This window comes from Pelecanus crispus, chromosome 11, assembly GCF_030463565.1.
Source record: "Pelecanus crispus isolate bPelCri1 chromosome 11, bPelCri1.pri, whole genome shotgun sequence".
Lineage (NCBI taxonomy): Eukaryota > Metazoa > Chordata > Aves > Pelecaniformes > Pelecanidae > Pelecanus > Pelecanus crispus.
In genome coordinates, this window is record NC_134653.1 from 7,678,106 (window position 1) to 7,699,823 (window position 21,718).

At 42.2% G+C, this 21,718-nt stretch overlaps 1 protein-coding gene across 1 annotated transcript in view; it reads right to left on the reverse strand.

The window, feature by feature from the left end:
• Positions 1 to 1,731: 1,731 nt before the first annotated feature.
• FAM20C (FAM20C golgi associated secretory pathway kinase) overlaps positions 1,732 to 21,718 on the reverse strand; it is a 58,584-nt gene continuing 38,597 nt past the window's right edge. Inside the window, 7 exon segments of the mRNA XM_075718795.1 lie at positions 1,732 to 1,984; positions 2,808 to 2,867; positions 2,967 to 3,048; positions 4,560 to 4,669; positions 5,285 to 5,465; positions 13,630 to 13,745; positions 15,540 to 15,632. Of these exon segments, the coding sequence (XP_075574910.1) occupies positions 1,732 to 1,984; positions 2,808 to 2,867; positions 2,967 to 3,048; positions 4,560 to 4,669; positions 5,285 to 5,465; positions 13,630 to 13,745; positions 15,540 to 15,632 (895 nt within the window).

The window sequence follows — 21,718 nt, forward strand, 5'->3', positions numbered from 1 at the left end:
CCATGTATGTGAGAGTCACGGGAATTTGAAACAGGCAGTGAAATAGTAAAAGACATAATTTTTTTTAGTGATATCAACCTAAGAAGTGAATGAGACTACATAGCAGCTCTCTCATTCATAATTTTAATATGCCTACATTTTAGTCTATCTGGCTACAAGCTTTTAAAGTATATATTTATAAATCCCTGAGAAGAAAGACATAAAATGAAACAAATGACAGCTTTAAATTATACTTGTGATGAATATTGTCATAATAAATTCTCTCCTCACCCAAAAGAGCGATGAGGGATTCCTTCCATACCACACCATGTTTTCACAAGTCAAATACAGCCACTTGTTCAATTTATAGCTTGCTTTTGGCCTGAAAGTCTCCACACATATTAAATGAACTCAGCTGTACATGATTCAAAATTATTTTGTTGAGAATATCATGTTTCTAGATAATTTAGGCTGAGATTTTCTGGGTTGTGCAAGGGCTTTTGCTACCCAAGTCAGAGGAACTGATGTATCTAAATCCTCTGGGCAGTGTGTCAAACCATAATCTTCTAGAGGTGTTGCTCTACAGCTTGTTTCTACAGCTGTAATTGCAAGAGGAAGGGATGCTGAAATGATAATCAAAACAATGCTGTCGTATGAAAGATTAGCCATTTTCCTTATCGGAGCTGTAACGTATATTAATCAGCAATTCCCTACTTTGGCTTGACTTGCTGTTGCTACAAAAGGGGAGGGCAATTTAAACAACTACTTCTAGAATACTTGGTTATTGTGCACAGCTTTGCTCTGAACAAGATTTCCAGTGAAAAATGAATCCATTTAGACACGATGGCTACACATTTTGCCATATCTTTATTGCACTTTTACCACGTTGCAAACAATTCCACAAAAATGCTGCAAAAGTAAGCCTAGAGCTGCTGAAAGCAGCTTTTTACCCATATATGTATATATTTACACAAAACTATCAAAAGCAAAGTTGAAAAGTAGCAGCTCAGCTATGATAGTCTAGAAAGATAAGAGCTGCCAGCTCCTTATGGACAAATAGTACAACTTGTCATTTTACATCACTTTGTAAAACCAACATTCAAGTATTCCTGTCAATGCACAATTAGTGAAATTCCCTTCTGGTAACCACTGTATTTATTATTATTATTATAATAATTATTATTTTTTGCCTTTAAAAGTTCATAATGCCTTAACCCTTTAAATGCTGAGTAGCTGGGGGGAAAAAAAAAGCATTCAATTTAAATAAGATACAGTGGATTAGAGCACTTAAAGGGTTAACACAAAATACTAAGTGGACTGTCACCACAAATAAAGTGTGAGTCACAAAACTATGCCGTCCCTCTTAGTTAAATTTGGTAGGTAGGTCTGGGTTTTTATAGATATACCATATATAAATACAAAATATTAAGTAAAGGCCTCCTTTCTATACAAAAAGGACAGGAGGTGTTTTGCTATCAGACTGTTGTCTGTCAATGATCTGAGTATTTTCTGAATCTTTTCATAATCTCTCTTGAAGAACTAATGAAAAGCATCACATTAGACTTATTTTTCTTAATGAACTAATCCTTTGCAGAGTCTACACTTTACCTACTTTGGGAACAATTATATCTCATTTCTGAATTCACTGAATTCACAAAGTGGCATATACAGTCTTTTGCAAGACTTTTTTTTTTTTTCCCCCTCTTTGAATCTTCTTTACTTGGCTGGTAAAAACGTAGTCTTGCGATTTCACTACCTCTCGGTCGTAACAGTGTTAACATCAGTGTTAAAGTCATTTTCAACCACATTGTCATAACCATCCTTTTCTATACAGTCACTAACAGCCTTGAGGACAATCCGCAGCCGCCTGTCCATGGCCTCCAAGTGAGGCTGGTAGAGAATGGGAGCTATTTTATCTTTTAGTAAAGATTCCTTCATCAGGAGGCTGAGTTTGTATTCCTCCTTGGCTAACAACTGTAATCGCAGATAGGTAGACTTCCTTATTCTAAGAGAAAAAGGAGAAGAAAAATGCAAATCAGTATTTTTATCACTACTGATCTTGACAGGGCTAAAAGGCTTATAGTCAGCATAGCAATAACAGCATAAAAACCTTATTATGTGATCTGAAATGATGAGAAGCAGGCACTGTCACAGTCCTAATGAGCAGCTGGCATTGTCACCTGGCCAGTGATCTTTGGGAGCCCTTAAAGGTGGATTGGTTTTGGAGCACAGCTCTGCGGTCAAGTGCAGACAGCCTTCATGTGCCTCAGCTGGGTCAGGCACTGAGTGGATCTGGTGCAGCGTTCGTGGGGTCACGTCCATCTCGGCACCGACGTGCATGATGCACGTGGCATTGAGCTGGGGCGTGGGTGGTGGCGGCGGCTGCCACTAGCTCACTCTGCAGGGATGCCCAGAGCCTCCGCAGACACAGAGCACACCCCGTGTCCCAGGCGTGCAAAGCCGAAACTCTAAATATCGCCTGTCCTCTCTGAAAATCCTGGCCACGGGCACCATGGAAAGCCATTGTGAAGCACTTGAACAAGCTGGGGAAAGTTTTGCCACTTGACTTCAATAGGACACGTGTTTTGTCTTAATAAAGCCTCTCTCACAACAGCTCACAGCAACGCTCCTGCAAGGTCCTGATCTCAACAAGGCACATAATGTGTTAGTGCTAGTCCCCAGGACTAGCTCGGGTCAGGCTTACTGGGCAGGATCATAACACCTCCTCCCCTCCATGGTATGCAATAAAAGATTCACTTGAACAATTTCAGTCCTATTAGTGGAAACAACTGCATAAAATGGGAAACAACCCTGGAAATGAAACATACCTGCAGCACTGGTTTAAAGGCACCAATATGGAAAGTTCGTCGTGGGAATATTTTCCAAACCTATTCAAAGATAAGAGCAAGAACATGACAAAAGATGTCTTAAAGACTAACTTTTTCCTTTTTTTTTTTTCCCCCAGAAAGATTATTAAAGGTATTTACCCTCTTCCATTATCTAAGTGGATAATAAATGTTTCATTTCCAAACTTCTCAAAGGTTTCGTAGTGATGTCGATCCATATTACCTACGGAATAAAGAGAAAAAAAGATCGATCTCACTCTGGCTTGCTGCTGAGCCTGCAGGTCAGGGCAATACAAAAGCTACAGTTCAGCAAGAAGCCCAGCACTCCCCACACATGATGGCTGTGTAGGGCAGAGGAAACAATGGGTCTGCTGAGCTCATTTGCTTCTATTGTGCGATACTGGAAGATGGGCTGCTATGCCTCTGGGAGCTTTTCAAACTCTCTGTAGCTTTTATACTTAAGGTCTAGAGGACCCATCAGGAGACAAAACAAACCTTCCCACCTTCAGCAACCCCTCCTGTGGTGCGCCAAGAAAATCCCTCTCAGAAACGATGGCATCTCAACTGCTTGGGGAGCCTGGTCACCCATGAGGTAGCTACGTCCTAAGCCAGTTTTTTGGTGAAAATGAGCCCTGCTGCTCCAGCCCTGGGTCAGTACGATGTGCAAAGCAACCATGGCATGTGTGCTGGGTGCGAGGCTTAGCTTAGGGAGGGGAAAATGCATCTTTCAAGCAGGGATGTAAATCCATATGACTTTGCTAATAGCGTATTAAACTTTTTGAGCCACGACCAAACATTCTCTTTTTCCTCTAATAAGAACTTTGTCCAAATTTCTGGCTGCCTGGAAGGCCAAAATGGTATTATGGCTCTAACATATGGATCGGGATGCTGCTGCAGTGGTACAGCTGAACAGCTCTTTCTGGGCACCCATGGCAGGCAGACATGCTTTTTAAGGTCAACGTGCAGAGTACCAGTGCCAAGCTATGAATTTTGTCTTCATGGCAGGGGTCTTGAGCCACTTATAGGTGCTACATATGGCTTCTGAGCTGTGATTTGGCCTCTCCTGCTGCAGCCTATTGCAGAAATCTCAGTAGTGGCAATGGCAGAGGATGTACATTGGCACCTTACAGGTATATGAGCTGCAGCAGAACAGGTTTCACATGAGAATGTCTCAGTGTTAACCACTGAGTAGGCTTGGAATAGGTCACTATTACCTGTTTGTTAATAATTATTTTATTCCCATCAGGTTATATAAACAGAAAAAAACTTCCTGATACATACCACAGTTGCCTTTGTGACAAAGCAACACCTCTTTTTTTTTCCTCCCTCTGACAGTTTTTAGAGCAAGCAGCAATGAATACTACTGCAGGTTGAAAACAATGTGCCAATAACGAACAGTCCTTGCATGTGCATCCAGGAGCCATATGTTACAATGGTAAAGCACTCACTTAAGCAAACTGTGAAGCCCTTTAACTGCTGTGAAGGAGACTAGCCTGACCTGCATTCATCATCACTCTGCATTTCTGAACATCTTTGTTCCTTTAATCTGCACTGATGGGAATACATAACCATGTAAATCTGCATTTTCTCATAATCATCTAGAATGGCACATACAGTAAATGCAGCTTCAACCACGCTTTAGCAAACTGCTGAGCTATGCAGAGCGGTGTAGAAAGAAAAGGTTCTTATTCTAATTAAATGTTGCATTTAATTTTTGAAAGAAATGAAACATACCCATTAGGAAATCAAAAACCGTCATATCCATTATATCCAGAATTCTGGTCCCACTGTCATATGGGGGTGTTTGTTTAACCTCTTCACAATAATCTGGATCAACTTCCCATCTGGAAAAGCCAATATTTTGATATTTTATGTGACATACAAAGCTTACCGAGTATTAAAAAAAAAAAAGTTATTTTGCAAAGATCTAGTTGTATCATGTTCAACTGAGGGCAGGGTCAGGTAGAGGCAGCAAATTCTTCAGGCTGCTTCCAGTAATGCAGGCAACCGATAAAGATTGTGACTGATGAAAAAGGAAGAAAATCACAAGATTGAAAACTATCTGGCTAATAGCTTCAAGATTTAGGAGACCAGCTGCACCATCAGTCATATGATGAAAACATCTGAGACTTCTTTAGGGCTGCTGATAGCAGTGAATCTTTCTCCATCTGATAGGACTTAGACAGGTCCCGATGCATCCTGTCAAAGCCACTGGAAGTATCTGTCCCATGAGGGAGTTATGCCATTGAAGGTCCTTCCTTTCAGGTTCAGGACCATAAGCTGGAGCTCCTTACAAGTGTAAGTATTCTGTCCCTTCCCAGGAGCTGGACCCGCTGAAGAAATGCAGATGCTCTCCTAAGTCTCAATGCTTTAGATCGGGCAATGGCAGTAACTGCAGCACTATTTTATTTTCCTATCGCCCTTTGCAGCTGGCAAACCCTTTGCTCACCACTACTCACTCTGCTTTCTTGCGCTTGTGGTAGGAACGTCTCCAAGGGTTTCTCCAGGTTTTTCTTTTAGCTAAAGACAAATCAGGTAGGAAAGCAGCCAGAGACCCTTCAATCTGATCTGGTTTTCCACACAGAGCGTGCTCAGTTGAGCAGTAGTAGGAGCATTCCCCGTAGAAGCAGATGTTGTTGGCTGGCAAATGCAGGAAAAGAGTTTTAAAATCTACCCTTAAATTAGCATTCAAGAATTCATAAAAACACTGATGTATGTGAAGGAACACGAGCAGAAATAAATCTCAGACCCAAAACCCTGTTACTGCACGTAGTATTCTTCCACTGAAACCACTAGAAAGACATTCATTTCAGTGGCTGGGATCACACCCTATGCTGAGCTCTCTGTGACTGTTTCCAGTCTATTTATATTCCAGAAACACAATTTTTTTTTATTCCTTTCCTTTCTCCTTTCATTTTCCCAGCGTGATACATCCTTTGGGATATATTTGTTACCCCAGGCTGGAACCCAAAATCCCACAAGTGACACGTGGCCAAAATTAAGTCACCATCCAAAATCGTCGCTCATTTCTTTAAGAACAGACAACATTTCATTCATTTACTTGCTGGTATGAGAAGAACTGGCAGTTTTACTATGAAGAATTATTTACCATGAAGACTCATGTGGGGATGTGTGTGGAAGGTGGAAATAGCACAGACGTAACTCTGTCAGCACACATCCCAAACACAAATTTCTTCCTCCACACATCATGTTACTCCACCAACCACAAAAAAGAACCCGCAGCAGGTTTTGGAGTGTGTGTTACCGTAAAACCTCCCCAAAGTTGCCACCACATATCTCTGTACCAACGGGAACACCCACCTCTTTACAAGAACCCAATTCCCATGTGAATTCACTGGAGGTGGGAGAGAGCAGCTCATCCTCAAACCCCACCAACGCTGGACTACGAACAAGAACAGGAGCACAATGCTGATCTTCTTGTCGGTGTGCTACAACTCTTTTGACATTGCTTTATGCACATAAAATATCGTTAGAGGAAAACTGTGCCCTTTCCTTATGGTAATGCACGAAGCTGAGAAGTCACATTGCTTCCTAATTCTTCACAAGGCCTCCAAATTTAAATATTGCTTCTGAGCTGCTCTCCCTTTGGGCAGGATCAGTCTAAATGAGGCAGGAAGGGCTGGTGAACAGAGGGAGGTGGTTTTCTGCCTGCCACAGATGACGCCGTGGCTCAGGTAGTTAAGCTGGTGGGTTTCCATCACAGCGATGCCCTGCAGCACGCTGCCCTGCGCATTGCTGTGACATCCTCCCAGTCCAGATCCAACCTATGGCCGGCAAAGCGCCTGGTGGAGATGGTACACTGCTGATGGGTGACGCAGGGGAGACGATGAGTCGAGAGGACAGGGAGCAATACCAGCCCCAGTGCTACGGAGGTAACAGGATGGAGGGAGAAACAGGGCAAGGAGCTGCGATTGGGGAAGGAGGAGAAGGAGAATGTGGAAGAGCAATAAGGTCTTGTGATGTTTCTGTTTGTATTAATTAACCGTATTATCTGGGACCGACTGTTAACCATGGAATTACACCAAATAATTGGACTATAAGGCTGATGTGTACTACTTGACAGTTTGTCTCAGCATTTCATTTCCAAGCCTCTATTGATGGCCATCATATTTGTCCATTAAGTTGTGACTACTTTACTCTGGACACAGCCTTTTTGAATCCCTCTGCTGTGACATAAGGACCACCCATCTATCTGTGCTCAGGAACAACTTCAACCTGAACTGTATATTTACATTCACAGGCTTGGCTCATACCAGTTAAATATATCCTTACTCAGTCCAGAAATATTTACCCTGTGGTCAAAAACCTCATTGACAATTACTTCAGGGTAAAGGTAAAAAGAAAAGTACTTCAGGGAAGGAAAATGAACATAAATTACAAAAGGAAGGAAGGGAGCACTTAGCACGTCTACACTTTTAATTTTGTAATTTAAAGTGGTTTACCATGCAGAATATCCTTTCTTAAAAATTATTTTAAAAGCTTTTTCTTACATATAAGGCATACTCAGTCCCTTAACATTTTAATTAAAGGAACAGTAGTTTGAGACTTCCCATGAGCTAAGAAGTGACCATGTCCTTGGCCAATAAGCCACTCGGCTTGGCTATTTCCTATGAACCCCAGCACAAGTCTTGGCACTGCTCATCACACGATATGCCTATTAACTTTTAGACAAAAACCCCACTCATTTTTCCTTTTAAGCAACTCAGTAATATAACTCATATCTCTGAAGTTTTGAAAACCTTTTTACAAATCGCACGGGAAAAGAGTAATCGCAGTCAGGGAAACTTGGGTTGGAAGTGACTCTGGAGGCCTCTGGTCCAAGCTACAGCTTCAGGCCAGCTTCTCCAGGTTAAAAAAATCTGAAGCCCTCAGCTTCTCCTTGTAGACCAGGTGCACCAGCTCCAGGACCATGTCAGTGGCCCTCCTTTGGACTCACTCATCTCATTAGTCTAAAATCAAGTGTAAAGTCAACATCTAGACAAACTCAACCTAACACAAGCCCTGGGCATGCTGCCCTGCAGTCTGTAACTTCTCACGGGTTTCCTTTTCAAAAATGCTATTGCAGCATGGACTTGGCATGGCTTTTGCAGGACTAACACAGGTGCCTCAACTTTGCCTTTGATCATCCTGGCAAAACCAAGAGGGCTTCATGCCTCCCTGTGAACCAATTCCATAATTCAGGATGAAAGTGAAGAGTTGTCCAAGCACTTGTGGCCAGCAACTGCCAGGTGCAGACGGCCTGAAAACGGGAGGATCATACTGGGCCATTAGGAAGGTTGGGATATTCTCGGCAAATAAAACCTGGGGAAAAACATCTGTGATTTATGCCCTTAAAAGAAATTATCGCAGATAAAATCTTTCAAGGGGTTCCAGGCTGCCACAAGGGATGATTTACAAGAAATCACACCCAGACGCTGCTTGCTGCAGGCTAGCACAGAAGAGCTAGGAGATGTAAAGGGATCCCTTATTTCCTGGGCGCCTGCTGCCTCAGTGGGAAGGTAGGGCTCTCCCCTGCGCTGCAGCGAGGGTTTATGTTTCCACCGATTGGAAGCTGCAGTGGGGCTTGTGCTTCAGTTCAGGGGTGTCAGCATCACCCACTCATCTGTGGAGGGCGAGGACCCACACAGATTTATCTTGATCGCCTGAGACAATTTATCTTCCAGGGTTTCTATGACCTGACTTCCACCTGGCAGTGGGAAGCCGATGCTCGGTTATCTGCCGCCCTAACTGTTTTGTAAAGAGCAAAAGGCCCAGCAATGCCCCTCCCGCGCTATTGTAGCCTCTGCTGCTCACTATGTAAATCTGACCTTTCAAAAAAGGAATTACATTAAACACAGCATTTTGCACAGTGGGAAGATAAATACTGCGTTTAATAGTTTGCTTCTGAATTTAACTTTGGGAACAATGAAACCCTGCTCTGTATTGTCAATGAAAGTAACTGGGACTAATCATCTGACAGTAATCACACATTCGTATCCAGATAAATCTTCAGGAAAGCTCGGGGGCTATGTCAGTGATGGCATTTGCTGCTGCAGAGTGACTGACACAGCTAGCACGTGTGGTGCCTGCACCACGCCGGGCCCTTCATCCCTGCTCCTGCTGGGCTCCTCCAGCTATTGATTTTCCCACAGAACCCCCATCACTTGCAACGGGAGTCCAGTCCTCTGAGCGATGGCAGGATGTGTCCTGTCATTGAGACAGCAAACTTGCAGTAAAACCACAAGTGTATTTCTCTGTGAGAAGTTACTTTCAATGGCAAAGCTTTTTCTGCCAGCTGTTATTCTCCCTGCTGGCTCAGACCTGTGGTAACTTACTCTCCATGGCTCCTGTCCGATTTCTGGGGGTAGTGGAGGTGAAAGAATGCTGTATCTCAAGTTACTATTAAAAAAATTAACTGCTTTGATTGATACAGAATAGACATCTTGGTATATCTACCCTAGTTCTTCTATACAGGCAGTGAGATGAAGCAGCCTGAATTATCTGGGGAAACACTAATTTTTAAGGTTTCTTAAAAATGCAGAAAAAAAAGACATACCAAATACAGAAAAACACAGTTCTCATTTAAGACTTCAAGGTGCAGTAGCAAGCCTCTTTGAAACCTAAGTAGGTGACCCACATTCTGCACAGCAGGCTGAGGGTGAAATTCCAGCTAGAGACACAAGCCCAGTGCTTTGCTGGCAATCCCACGGTAAGAGCATGGTTTGGCCTTTCAAAGGGAAAAATCAGACAGAAAAGGGAGATGAGATCTAATTGGACTGTGGTCCTTCTCCTCCCATTAAAATTGCCCAGCCCATACGTTCCTCTCTCATAGAGTACAGGTGTTTCTGTACAGAACCCCATCCCTATGTACACCTGCAAAAGAAGCGACCGCCAGGAATTTGTGCTCCTGCAGAGTAGGTAGAAATGGAAACAGCAGCCGTGCTGGCAAACCAGAAAGGGAGGGATGTTTATACATGCTGAAATGTTGAAATGCTGGGAATTTGCAACATGCAAACTCCTTCTTCATTAAAAGACAAAATTGTTTCCCCAAAGCACTAGAGCGGCAAAAGAATCCCAGGCGGTGTTGCAAATGTCTGATTTTCATTATCTGAGGATGAATGGATACAATTTGTAATGAAATCCACGCAAAAATCATGGTCTGGTGATCGAAACTCCAACTAATTACAACAATTAAGAACCAGAGTGTCTGTGTACTCATCTGCACATTTTCTGTGCATCGTCCTGATAGCTGAACAATAATTCTTCTCAGGAAGAAAAGGAACAAGTGGAGATACCTTAAAGCAAAGTGCTTGGCAGAGCAATTTTTTATTGAGATTTGCGTGACTGTTAATAGAGGACATTTAGCAAGCCTGTGCAACTGGAGTACTGGAAATAATCCTGAATATTTACTAAAGCAATGCATGAAAAGATCTTTCTTTTACCTGCTCAAAATAATAGCTAATTCAGAATTGCTATTGTTTGCTGAGAGGGGGAAAAAAATCCATAATCCCTTGGAATTGGTTAATATGAACAAAAACATAGTGCTTACTAGCTGTGTAACATTGATTTCTGTAAGCTGCTGCCTCAATTACTTCCAAAATGAAGGCTGACATCATTAATATGTCTCTTTTTTCCTAGCAAATTACCATTCATTTCTAAGAGTAGCAGGGCTACTGCAGTCTGCCCTACTGCCAAGGATGTAAAATTAATTTAAATAATTACTGACCTAATTTCATTTCTCATGTTTAGTCCAAACTGCCTGGAAGTGCACTTTTCTGCAATCTGCTTTCTCTCTGAATGCAGCCTAATGCATCGACTGACCTGTCTGCTCGCAGCCATTTCCACTTTGCAATGGAAGAAGGGGTGCCGCTCTGCAGCGTGCTCTGAAGCTACAACTGCCCGCAGCTTCCTGGCAGTAAGAGGCCCTGATTTCCACGCCTGACGGGACAAGTGAGATGGCCCAGGCGCGGAAATGCAGTGAGGCTTCTTCCAACACATCCCGGCACTGGTCCAGGGAATAAAATGGTGTATTGATGAGGATCATCAATATTTACCCTCTGAGGGTTTCCACTGCAAACAGTGGTCTCCCAGCCCAAGGGGAAGAGATTTGTATAAATTCAATTACATTTAGTGCTCATTTAATTTTAAGAGATGTACATGGGTGCATGGAGAGGGATACATTGCCAGCAGACACAATGTGTCCCCGTGACCATTAATTGTCGCTGAGCACTGCTAGGGATGGAGATGCAGAGACACAGCCACCTGAAAGGGACTCCCAGAGGGGCCTTGATAGCTTAATGCAGGCGCACAGACTGGTTCTTGCAAGTATCTATATATCACACCATGATTTCTCAGCGTTGTAATGAGTTCTCCTTCAAAACCAACTGAATTTGTTGCCCCTCGTCTGCCAGAAGGGACAAGTCAGCCTCTTCCAGTCTTCCCCAGGCTCCTAGTCCCACTCCATCCTCACCTCCCCGGGCCACGGGGCTCGTCCCAGCACCCTCCTCTTTTCCCTTTTCTGCCCTCAATCTGCTGCTTGAGCTGCCTGTTAGGTTTGTGAATTTCTTTCTAAATGCTTAATTTAGGACCTTTATTACTTTTTCATTAAGCATTAATTAATGTCTGCCTTTTAAGGTCAGTATGAAATACAAGATGAAGGTTGGGCATATGTTAATGAGAATCCAGCTAATTAAACTGGGGACATGTAGGGAAGAACTCTGACAAGTAACCAACATGATTTAAGCAAAGTATATTGATTTAGGGAATGTAAAATTGAAAGAAAAATTAATTGCTTAAGTGTTTTATTCTCCAGAAAAGCCTGATTCATAGTTAATCAAATATTTTAATTGAATTTATCTGAGGCCTCTAAATAAATTTGTATAAAGGATTATGCTTGGATCATCCCTTGGATGTCTGGAATTTTATAATGACAAGATAAAGATCTTCATCCGAACTGGCAGCCTTAACTCTGCATTGCCATGCTCTGGCTGCTGTAAGCTGCTCAGTACTTGAGTACAGTTCTGTAATTCTCAGAAATCACTCAAATTCACCCATAAGCCTTTGATATATAACCTGGAAAGACTAAAAAGCAAGCAAACCTACTAATCCGTGTCTTTACTTGCTAAAATGGGAATAAAATGGCTTATATTTCAAGTAAGCCAAAGTACCTTGTGCACATAAACAGTCACAAGATTTTTTTGCCATCTTTTGTGTGTGATTGTTTGCCTAGAAAGACTTCAAGAAAAAAAAATGTAGAGAGGGAGAGGGAGAGAGGGAGAGAAAGCGACTGAGATACAAGTGCCTAGCACACAGAAACATCTGCACATCAGGTTTGTTGAACACTGTCACCAGGTACTGTCACCACTGTCACCACGACTGTACATGTAAAATTGGAGCACTCATAACACGGGGTAAGATGAAATCTCTTGTAATTATGTAATGTATTTTACAAGTGAAGTTACTGGAATGAATAACTGTCTGCTCAACTGTGTGTCCTGTAGAGCTGAACATAAATATTAAGCTAAAAATAACAGCCATAATAATGACTTTATTGGTGGTCACAAAAGCGTGATAAACATTTTAAGAGAGAAAGCTCTGCCATGACAGGGCTCTGGTTTCTAGCTAAGAGCAATGAATTACAGTTGCGTCAGGAGAAACTGTAATTAAGTCTTTGGATCTTGACTTTAGGGATCTAGGATAAACAGCTTCTGGCCAATCATACACAGAGCATGGGAGAGATCTCCAGGGATTTCTGCTCCAGATTGCCTGTTACACAAGTCACAGCTTGAGTTCAGCAAAGCACATTTGCACGCAGCTGAAATAATACCAGTTAAGCTCACTGGAACATAGCTACATGCTTTAAATTATTTCCCTATACATTCTTTCTCTAAGAACATACTTAAGCATGTATTTTTGTGCCTTAACTCAGAGCCTTAACTTCTCCATCTCAGCATCCCAGATGCTAAACAGAGACGACACTACTTTCTCCCACCCTTTGCCCATCTTTACCTATTCTAGATGTATATTTTGATGAGCAGGGCATGGCTTTACCCTGTGTTTATAGAACTCCCACCCTGTGGAGCTCCATCCTTGGCTGGGGCCACCAGACGTTGTGAAAGAGTCAAGAGTAATAGAAAGAGAGAATGGTATTGGGCCACCAGATGTTGTGAAAGAGTCAAGAGTAATAGAAAGAGAGAATGGTATTGGTTCCTGGGGTCAGCCCTCAAAGCAAGAACGAGGACTGGGAACAATTCAGGTCACTTCTATTCTGGCCTCTACCCAGCAGAGAATTTGAGCTGGAAGCAGGATATGTTACACATCTATTTGCTTGATGTTTTTCACACTCCTATTGTAACAAAAACTGAGGTTCATGACTGAGAAAATTAGGTTTTGATCCTCCTGTCAAAACCAAGAAATAAATGCATCTGACCAACAGAAGTGACAGATCACATTGCAGTAGGAAAAAAAGTCTAAATAACTAATGGGCTAAGTAATAAGGTTTTGGGTAAACTGAGAGCAACAGAAGGAATTGCTTTAGAAATTACTCTACATAAAACATTTGTTGAATACATTGCATTTGTGAACATAAAAGCCTGTCTCTGCGGATAATTTGTCAAGGGGAAAAGGCACTCAATTCAAAACAATAAAGTCTTCTTTGTAGGCTATGTCTCCACATTTATTTTTATTCAAAGGTCTAGAAGACAGTTCTATTAGAAATATCTGAGCAATTAAGCAATCTACACATCGTTCCCTTAAGTACGTGTTCAGCAAGATAGAAAGCATATAGTGTTATTTCCAAGAATACCTGGTGAGATGAAAAACGTTCTCCACAGTTTCTTGTCACGAGTAACATCTCGTATTTCCCTCGTCATGTTAACCAGTCTACCTGCAACTGGTGGCACGCGACGGAAATCCAGGATCCTGGAAGAGAAAGGAGGTAGTTTATGTAAAGGATTAAAATATAATGATAGTGATAGGTTTTAGGAAGGTTCATTACACTCTGAAGGCACATTTATCTGTGGTCTTTAAGGAGTAAAAAGCCCATCAACTTTAAACTGGATAATCCTTCGTATAATATATTACAAAACATGTCCTGAATATGATCAGCTCTGACTTGCCTACATAGTATGGAGCAGATGCAACACACAGAAGAGTATGGGGACACATTGTTCCATGAAAAAATATCAAGAATTCCAGAAATAAGAGACAGCAGAAACTTATTTTTGACTTTGTGCAACTTCAGGATTGTTATAACACGTATTTTGCTCACTGATTTTTTAAGTGACTTGAGGAATGGGATTTCAGCCTCTTTCTTACATAAACACCAGCTAATAGATCTAAAAACTAGTGACTTTTTTTCCTGACAGTCTTAGTATTTGGTTGATTTATTTGCTTCTGCTCCTCTCTGTTGTAATACCCTTACACCAACCTAAATAATCTCCCTGAGATGAGAAATTTTCCCATGGGCAAAGACTGGGTGAAGAGCCTTTCTCTACCCCAAACTCCCCCACCTTAGCAGATCATTAAAAACTCCCTACGGAGCATTGCTATTAGATACAGCAAAAGAGCAAAGTCCCCATACAAAGCCGCCCCGTAGGTGGGATTTTTATGTCCACTGTCTGCTGGTAAGATTTGCTACATTGGATAGCGTCTGCTTTTTCTGCTTAGTGTGTGGATTTTTAACACACCTCCCTGCAGGAACTCCATTAATGTTTTTTCCTACAGCACCATCTGTTTAAAATGGCAGTATAAAATATAAAGCAAAAGGGATCAACACCAAGGTCAACAACAACGAAATATAGTATATAAAATATAGAAGATCCTTGAAGGATCTGACTGGGATGGCTCTTAATGGCAAATCTACGCTGTGCCACCCACTGACAGGTTCCCTCATCCTAACCATCAACCCAGAAGGCAGCAATGCTACATATATCCCCAAGTAATTTGTGGCCCCAAAGCATCAAGCTTTTGAAGGATGTTTCTTGGCACTTCAGGGTGTGAAAGATGTTTCAGTTCTAACTCAGCCTGTGAAATGCCATTGTTTCTAGCCATACTGTTAACAGCTCCTCACTAATTATTAATTCCTGCTCCTAATCTGGGCAGGCTGAAGGGCTGCAGTCCATTCCAAGCCTTGGGGTATCCACCACACCCTGCACTAACTCTGCCTGTGGGGACATTTTCAGGAGCTAACAGGAGCATGGGATGACCATCAGTGTCCTCTCTTTCCTACTAACTTACGATCTAAATATGCTCCTGATGTGGGACGGCCCCAGCTTTTTTCTGTGAAACCAGAACTCCCTCCCCTCTCTGAACACTACATGATTCCCCACATCTCACTCAGATCCACATGCCCTGGAGCTAATTGGAGTGAGCCAGACTCCCGTCACACTTATGCCATGGATTCCCTGGGAGATGGGTCCTCCCCACATGCACTTCAAGATCACCAGGGAAATTAATTACTCGGCTTCTCTTCAATATCATTTCTCTTTCTTTTTGAGAATTACTTTTTGCCAGGTTTCTTATTCCCAGAGCAAGTCACATTTCCTAATTATTAATCTACCATTTCATCATCTGCCATTTCATTTATTCATGGTGCTTGCCCACCTTTGTTCCATTTTCCCCCTTTTAAAAGTAATTCAGTTACAGAGCTCACCAAGTACAGAAACTTATCACAATATTTCCACTTTTCTTTTAATGCAAATCTGTTTTACTTGCCTGTCCAAATGAAATGCTGCTATTTCTGCATTATGTCTTTCATAGTCTGAGAAATAAAAAAAGTCAGGTGGGGTTTCTTGCTCTCTGGTTTGTCTGCAAAGAAAAACAAGGAAAGTGTTTTAATGAAGGGTTAGCATTTCTAAGGAGCAGTACTCAGTGACCAGCATGTTATTCAGGACTTCAGTATTGTTTGCTTAATGGAAGGCCTTTAAATACTTCATGTGTGCATTATTTGCCATGTAGCCTTCATTTATCTTCTTTTTTAAACTACTGTAACAAAAAATAGGAATTCAAGACTTGTGCATGCAGGTTGCTGTCACAAAACTATTCCACTCAAGACTCTCACTCTATTTAACAAGATCTGTTTTATCATTCTCAAACATTTCATTAGCGATAGCAGTGAAGACAATGTCATTTCATTAAATTATCATTAACTGTAATTATGAAATTTCCAAAAGTAATAACATTTTTCTTTCATCTTTGGCAGCCATGCAGCTCCTATCTATAATACGACTCTCCCTTTGTATTACTTAGAGCCAAAAGTGACATGTTTTTCTCATTTCAGAAGAAATGGGATCATTGCAGTTTGAAGGCCACAATACATCTCGTGTTTCAAAGAACATTAACAAGACCATGCTCCAGAGAGGATGCAGAATTTGTTGTTTCTTCAGTTTGAGAGCCAATAAAAAATGTCATTCTGATGGAAATAGAAAGGCTAAAGCTTCACCACTGAACTCCACGGAAAATAGAAAGCTCTGTGTAACAGACAAGCAAATCTCTGTCTCACTTTAGGCAATTTCCAGTCCCGATGGCTTTTGGATGGAGCACAACTCAGGCAGTTGACCACTACAATGTCTGGGCCCCAGCTCAAACTGCATCATGCCCTATTTTGAAGTCTTAAATGTGAGATAAGCACTGCAAAGTTGTTCTGCAGAACATCTGCAAGGGAGGACAGTTACCCAGAAGAGGAAAGCAAAGCTCCTTCTCATTCTCCGCTGTCACAGGTGGCCAGCTGACAGCTCATGTGTCACCCATGCTACACACTGGCAATTAAAATACAGCTTCTACACTGGTCCTTGTCACATGAAAGGCTTTGGGGTGGTGCAGGTGCAGAGCTCAAACCTCCAGGGAATTTGCAGCAAGTCCTAATTATGGGGCTTGCTAGGAACCCAAAGCTGTGTCTACCCACACTCATTCCCACAAAGACTACCGTGACTATCGGGACTTGTGTATGCCTGCGAGCCCTCCCATATCCACCTTGCTGAAGAAACCAGATGAGTCTCATGTTTTTTGGCTATATGAAGATTTTGCTGTGCAACTAGCAGGGTCTGAAAGGCTGATATCCTTTCTCAGACATTCTTCATATTAACATGTTGGTGAGGTACTCTATCTCACCCTAAAAGATGAACAATTGCCATCATAGAGACAACATCAAGATATTTGACTTTTGTCCAGTATAACTCAAGGTTGGAGGGTCCTCCAACACCCGAGTGATGCTCTGGCCAAAACAGCACTGACCACTGTAATAGTAGTGGTCACGGAGGTGGCCAACACTTGGCAGAAGTCCTGCTAGGGTGCTGCTGTGGCTGCCAAGGGTTCACAAGGACACAAGCTAAAAGTGAGCCTGGCATAAAATAAAAAAAGAAATATTTTGCTTTGTCTCCATAATAAATGCAAAAGGAGAAGGAGCATGCCCACAAAGAGGAACATGGGAGAACCAGAAACCTGGGGCACGTCACACAATACACTGTGCAATCAAGACAAGAGCTAGGAGACCTGCAACCTCGTGCATATTCCCCTCAAAAATGAAGAAATGAGCTCTGAATATAAATTCAAAGGAAAAGATTAACATATTTCTGCTGGGCAGAAAACTACACATTTGTATATAACTTTCCCTCCCCTCCAGATTTTAAAATATTCAATTTTTTCAACAAATCAGAGAGATTAATCCCAAGCTTTTGCAAACTCTACACATATCAGCACAGCTGATAAGTTGCAGAAAATATTACTAATTAGCAAATCAATGCCATCTGCTTTTTATCTCCCAAAGACTTCAAACAAATCATGGCTGCTCCTTTACAAGAAATTCTTGCTCCAGAAAATCAGGCTTAAATAAAGGGTAGATCTCAATCTTGCAAGCACAGCTAGACCCACAGCCCAGCTCCTTTGCGCTGCCTGCTCGACACACCGGGCAGTCAGTACATCACCGCTGGGATAGTCCGGTCTCTCTAATTTCACTTTTCTATTTGCTCCCTGCCACCCCCGGCAATGGCTGAGGATATTATTCGTTTGGGAGTAAGTATAGCTGTCCTGCAGGCTTAGACTTGTTTGTACATAGTTCTCTCCTGTCATAATGTATTATTAAGTGGTAGCGCACCCTCCTAGAAAATCATGAACTTGATTGTCCTAAAACCTTCACAAATGGACACCAAATCCACAGTGCAATCTAGACAATGGAAATATTGATACTTTTTAATCTGGACTATACATCACGAAACAAACTCCCAAATTTCTTTGGTGCTTCAGGTGCTTCCCTCTACTTATCTACGGAAAAACACCCTCCAGCCACAGTCCCCACGGTCCACGTCCATGTCAAACAGTTACGGCTCCCACTTTTCTGTCTCTTGGAAATAGTGGGTTATTCTCAACGTAGACTGGAAGGAGTATTTATCAAATCCTCAATCTGCTTTACATGCCTTATGTTCCTTTGCAAAGCTCTGCAGAACTAAGATGTAGCAGATCCAATGTGAAACACTCTCCTGTAATAACCCTGAAAAATCCTTTCTGCTGACTTACTCCAATATCCCATAGAGAGAACTGGAACCTTGCTCCTTGGATCTGACTTTAGCTGGCAAGAGTTTTATTCAAACATACATTAATTGTTAATTTGATGTCTGCAGCAGTACCTCAAGAGATTCGTTGGTAATTCCTCAGTCACAGTAAGCTGCCATACCACCAGCAAATGCTAACACAAGTGATGATCATAGCCTAAGGTACACAACTGAGTTTAAAAAGCAACATGACCCTCAAATGGCTTTAAATCGATGGAATCAATGGGCTGTTATGAGAATGGCTTTAACAGTGTTAAAAGGGCACCTACACCGTAATCTATATATTTTACTTTATCCAAATGCATTTATACATTATGTTATTTTATCTACATTAGAAAACATGCTATTTTTTAGTGTGCAAAATCTAAACAACGCATTGCCTGGTTTGGTGCTAATTCTTCTAATGATCTATTCTGACATGTATGTATAGAAATGTGGAAGATCAAACTCTGCTCTCAGCAACACGGGCGCGCAGTCAGCAAGTCCTACCAGTTACACTGGCTTTGGACCGTGGTAAATGGCCCTCAGTCTCTAAGTGACAGGCTGGGAAAGGGGCACGCACTCTGAATCCCTTCCAGGTCAAGTAAAGTACCTTACAAAACAACACTGGAACTGATCCATCCCACAGCATGTTTTAAACCAGAACTGCATTTTAAAGGGGAAAAAAACCCCAACCCTCAAGTTATTTTGGTTTTATTACCTTGTGGTGATTGAAGGTTACTTTCTAAGAAAATGATACACATAATGAGATATTTGAGCAAACAGACCAGTATGCTGAACCCTCTACAGAAGTGTATGCTTCTGAGGGACAATAAATTAAAGCAATGGTCAGAGCTCCTCAGTGCCAGCAGTAACATCTTACAACATGCAGGGGACAGGTTCTGCACGGGTTGCAGACTGTGGGAGAGGACTTCTGGCAGCGGCTCTTATTTTGCAAACAGTTGGAATCTGGTGATCCTCTCTTTGGAGCAGGATTTGGCAGATATTTGTAACGGCAGGCTGGGAAGCTCTGGAGGAGAGACAGATGGAGGACTGTTGATACTGCACACAGTTAAAAATTACACAGTGGCACCACACCAATTACAGCATGAGGAAAAGACAAATCAGCATGGTAATACTAGTAGAGGAGAAATAAGAACTAAGGGGAAATCAAAGCCCATGAAAGTTTCCCCAACATGGCACAACTCAGACAAAACAGGGGACGTAAAGAATGATTTTAAGCAGGACAGGGACATGTTTGCATTGACACAAGACGAGATGCAACTGTGATCTGATCTTGTGGATAGAAAAGGGAGTCATGCTTACAAAGAGAAGAAATAAAACTACTCCAATAAATGAACAGTCATGAATAAATCTGGTGAGTCAGCTCCATTCTAGCTATGGTTGGGACCTGTTTTGCTGTTCAGTAGCATTTGGATAAACCAACATAGTGATTTGCGTGCTGAAAAAATTGCAAAGCCTCAAGCGCTTCTTAAATGTTTCTGTAAACATTTTTTGGCCAATTACTTGATCCCCAAAACCCAACATTAATAATTTCTTGGGGGTGTTTTTTCTGCCATTCATGAACCTCATAACTGCAGTAAGACTGCAGGCTCTACAGACTTCTCTGGCGTTTCAGAAAACCCCGTTATAGAAACTAAAACTTTAACATGGAAATCTATATTTAGTTTCCAGGATCACTCGCATACACCTGCCTAAATTACCAGGATTAATACCCACCAGGGCCATGTATTACTCGAAAGAATCCTGCCTCGATGCCAGACTTTCTCCGCTCTGGAGGCGTCCTATTATCTGTACAGCAGCCAAAAAGCTAGAAAATAGGGCAAAAAGCCCATTCTGAGTCAAGTGTTATCCTGACAGACACATGCTGTCTTCCTATGCCGCAGTCCAGAGACATTTCAGAGACACCTTTTGTGTCAAACCCGCGTACCTTAACTAATGAAAGGATGTGCTGCTGATTTGAAAACAGCTCCTTTTATATAGGTTGCACTCCTGTTCTGACATGTAATCAGGCGAATCAACCACAGGGATTAGCGATGATTATGGATCACGACAACAAGCTTTGCTGCAGCAGGGAGTGGGTTTGCTTGTGTTAGACCATTCTGCAGACGGAGACCCTGACCCTCTCCGGCCAGGGAAGTCTGGCAGCAGCAAAATCACTAAGAGACGTAACAGGCCAAGGAGGCATGGTAATTGCATTGGCAGGGACACGGCTAACATTGGTAAGAGAGTAATTTGGCTATCGGAACAGATAACTGGAGATTATCTGGGTCTACCCACAGCTATAGGTCGCTATTCTTCTCCTTTGGAAAGCAGCTTTCCTCTCTTCCTGTGGAGTATTTAAGGTGTTTAAATACCTGTCCTGGAGCCAAGTTGCAGGCTCAACAGTTAATATACAGTGTTACCTAAATGATAAAATATAGTTAATACAAGACTAAAAGGCTGCCACTCAGCAGTTTGCTGCTGTTTCAATTACTCTGTGGCCTGGGAGGGACTTGGGGATTTCTTGCATTCGGAAGCACCACAGTGGGGCTTTGTAGGCAGCCCCTTGCTCCGTCGAGCAACCGAAGCACAGATGCTCCATCAAGTCTGGCAAGCCCTTCTTCCAACACAGACAGGCATGAAATCTCCTCAGCCCTCACCTATGAACTTCTTTGTACTTGTGGAAAACTCAGACTGAAAGTCCGGTGTCTGCTTGCAAGATTTTCTCCACCACCGCCCTTCCCCCGCCGCAGCCCTTATGTCAAATTGGATTGTGCAGCAGTGGGATCTAGAGTGCCCTGAGATAATCTAAAGCTTATTATTCTAAGTGAAGGAGGCAGCCTGTGGAAAAAAAAGGATGTCTCTGAGGCAGTTGCAGTCCTTAGGAGGATACTTAGATTTTGCGTGCAGAGTCATATCATCCAGGAGGGCTTTCTATGCGTTTGGCACCAGTTAGAGCAGGTGGAAAAAAATGCCACTTAATTTTATAATACATTTTAGTGGCTTAGTAAGTCCTTAGGAAGATAAATGATATTGCTAATGGAGCTACATCTACAGTAGCAAAGATAACTGGTGCCTATTTCTGACTCCTTATGGAGTCTTGGCAGCTAGAGGCTTTGGCTTTATCAAAGCATTCTGCTACAAAGAGCACTCCCAGGAACGATACGAGCTGTTTACAAGAGTAGAATACGGTCCAGAAAATGAGCGGCTAATCCAGGAACGCAAAGACATGCAATTTAAGTGGTACAGAAAGGATGTTTGGCCCGTTTCATCGCTATCATCCAAACGACAATATGGGCCTCTGCAGGATATTCAGGCTTCTCCTGTTTAACTAGCAGTTCTGCAGCTAGAAAAAATGAGAATATT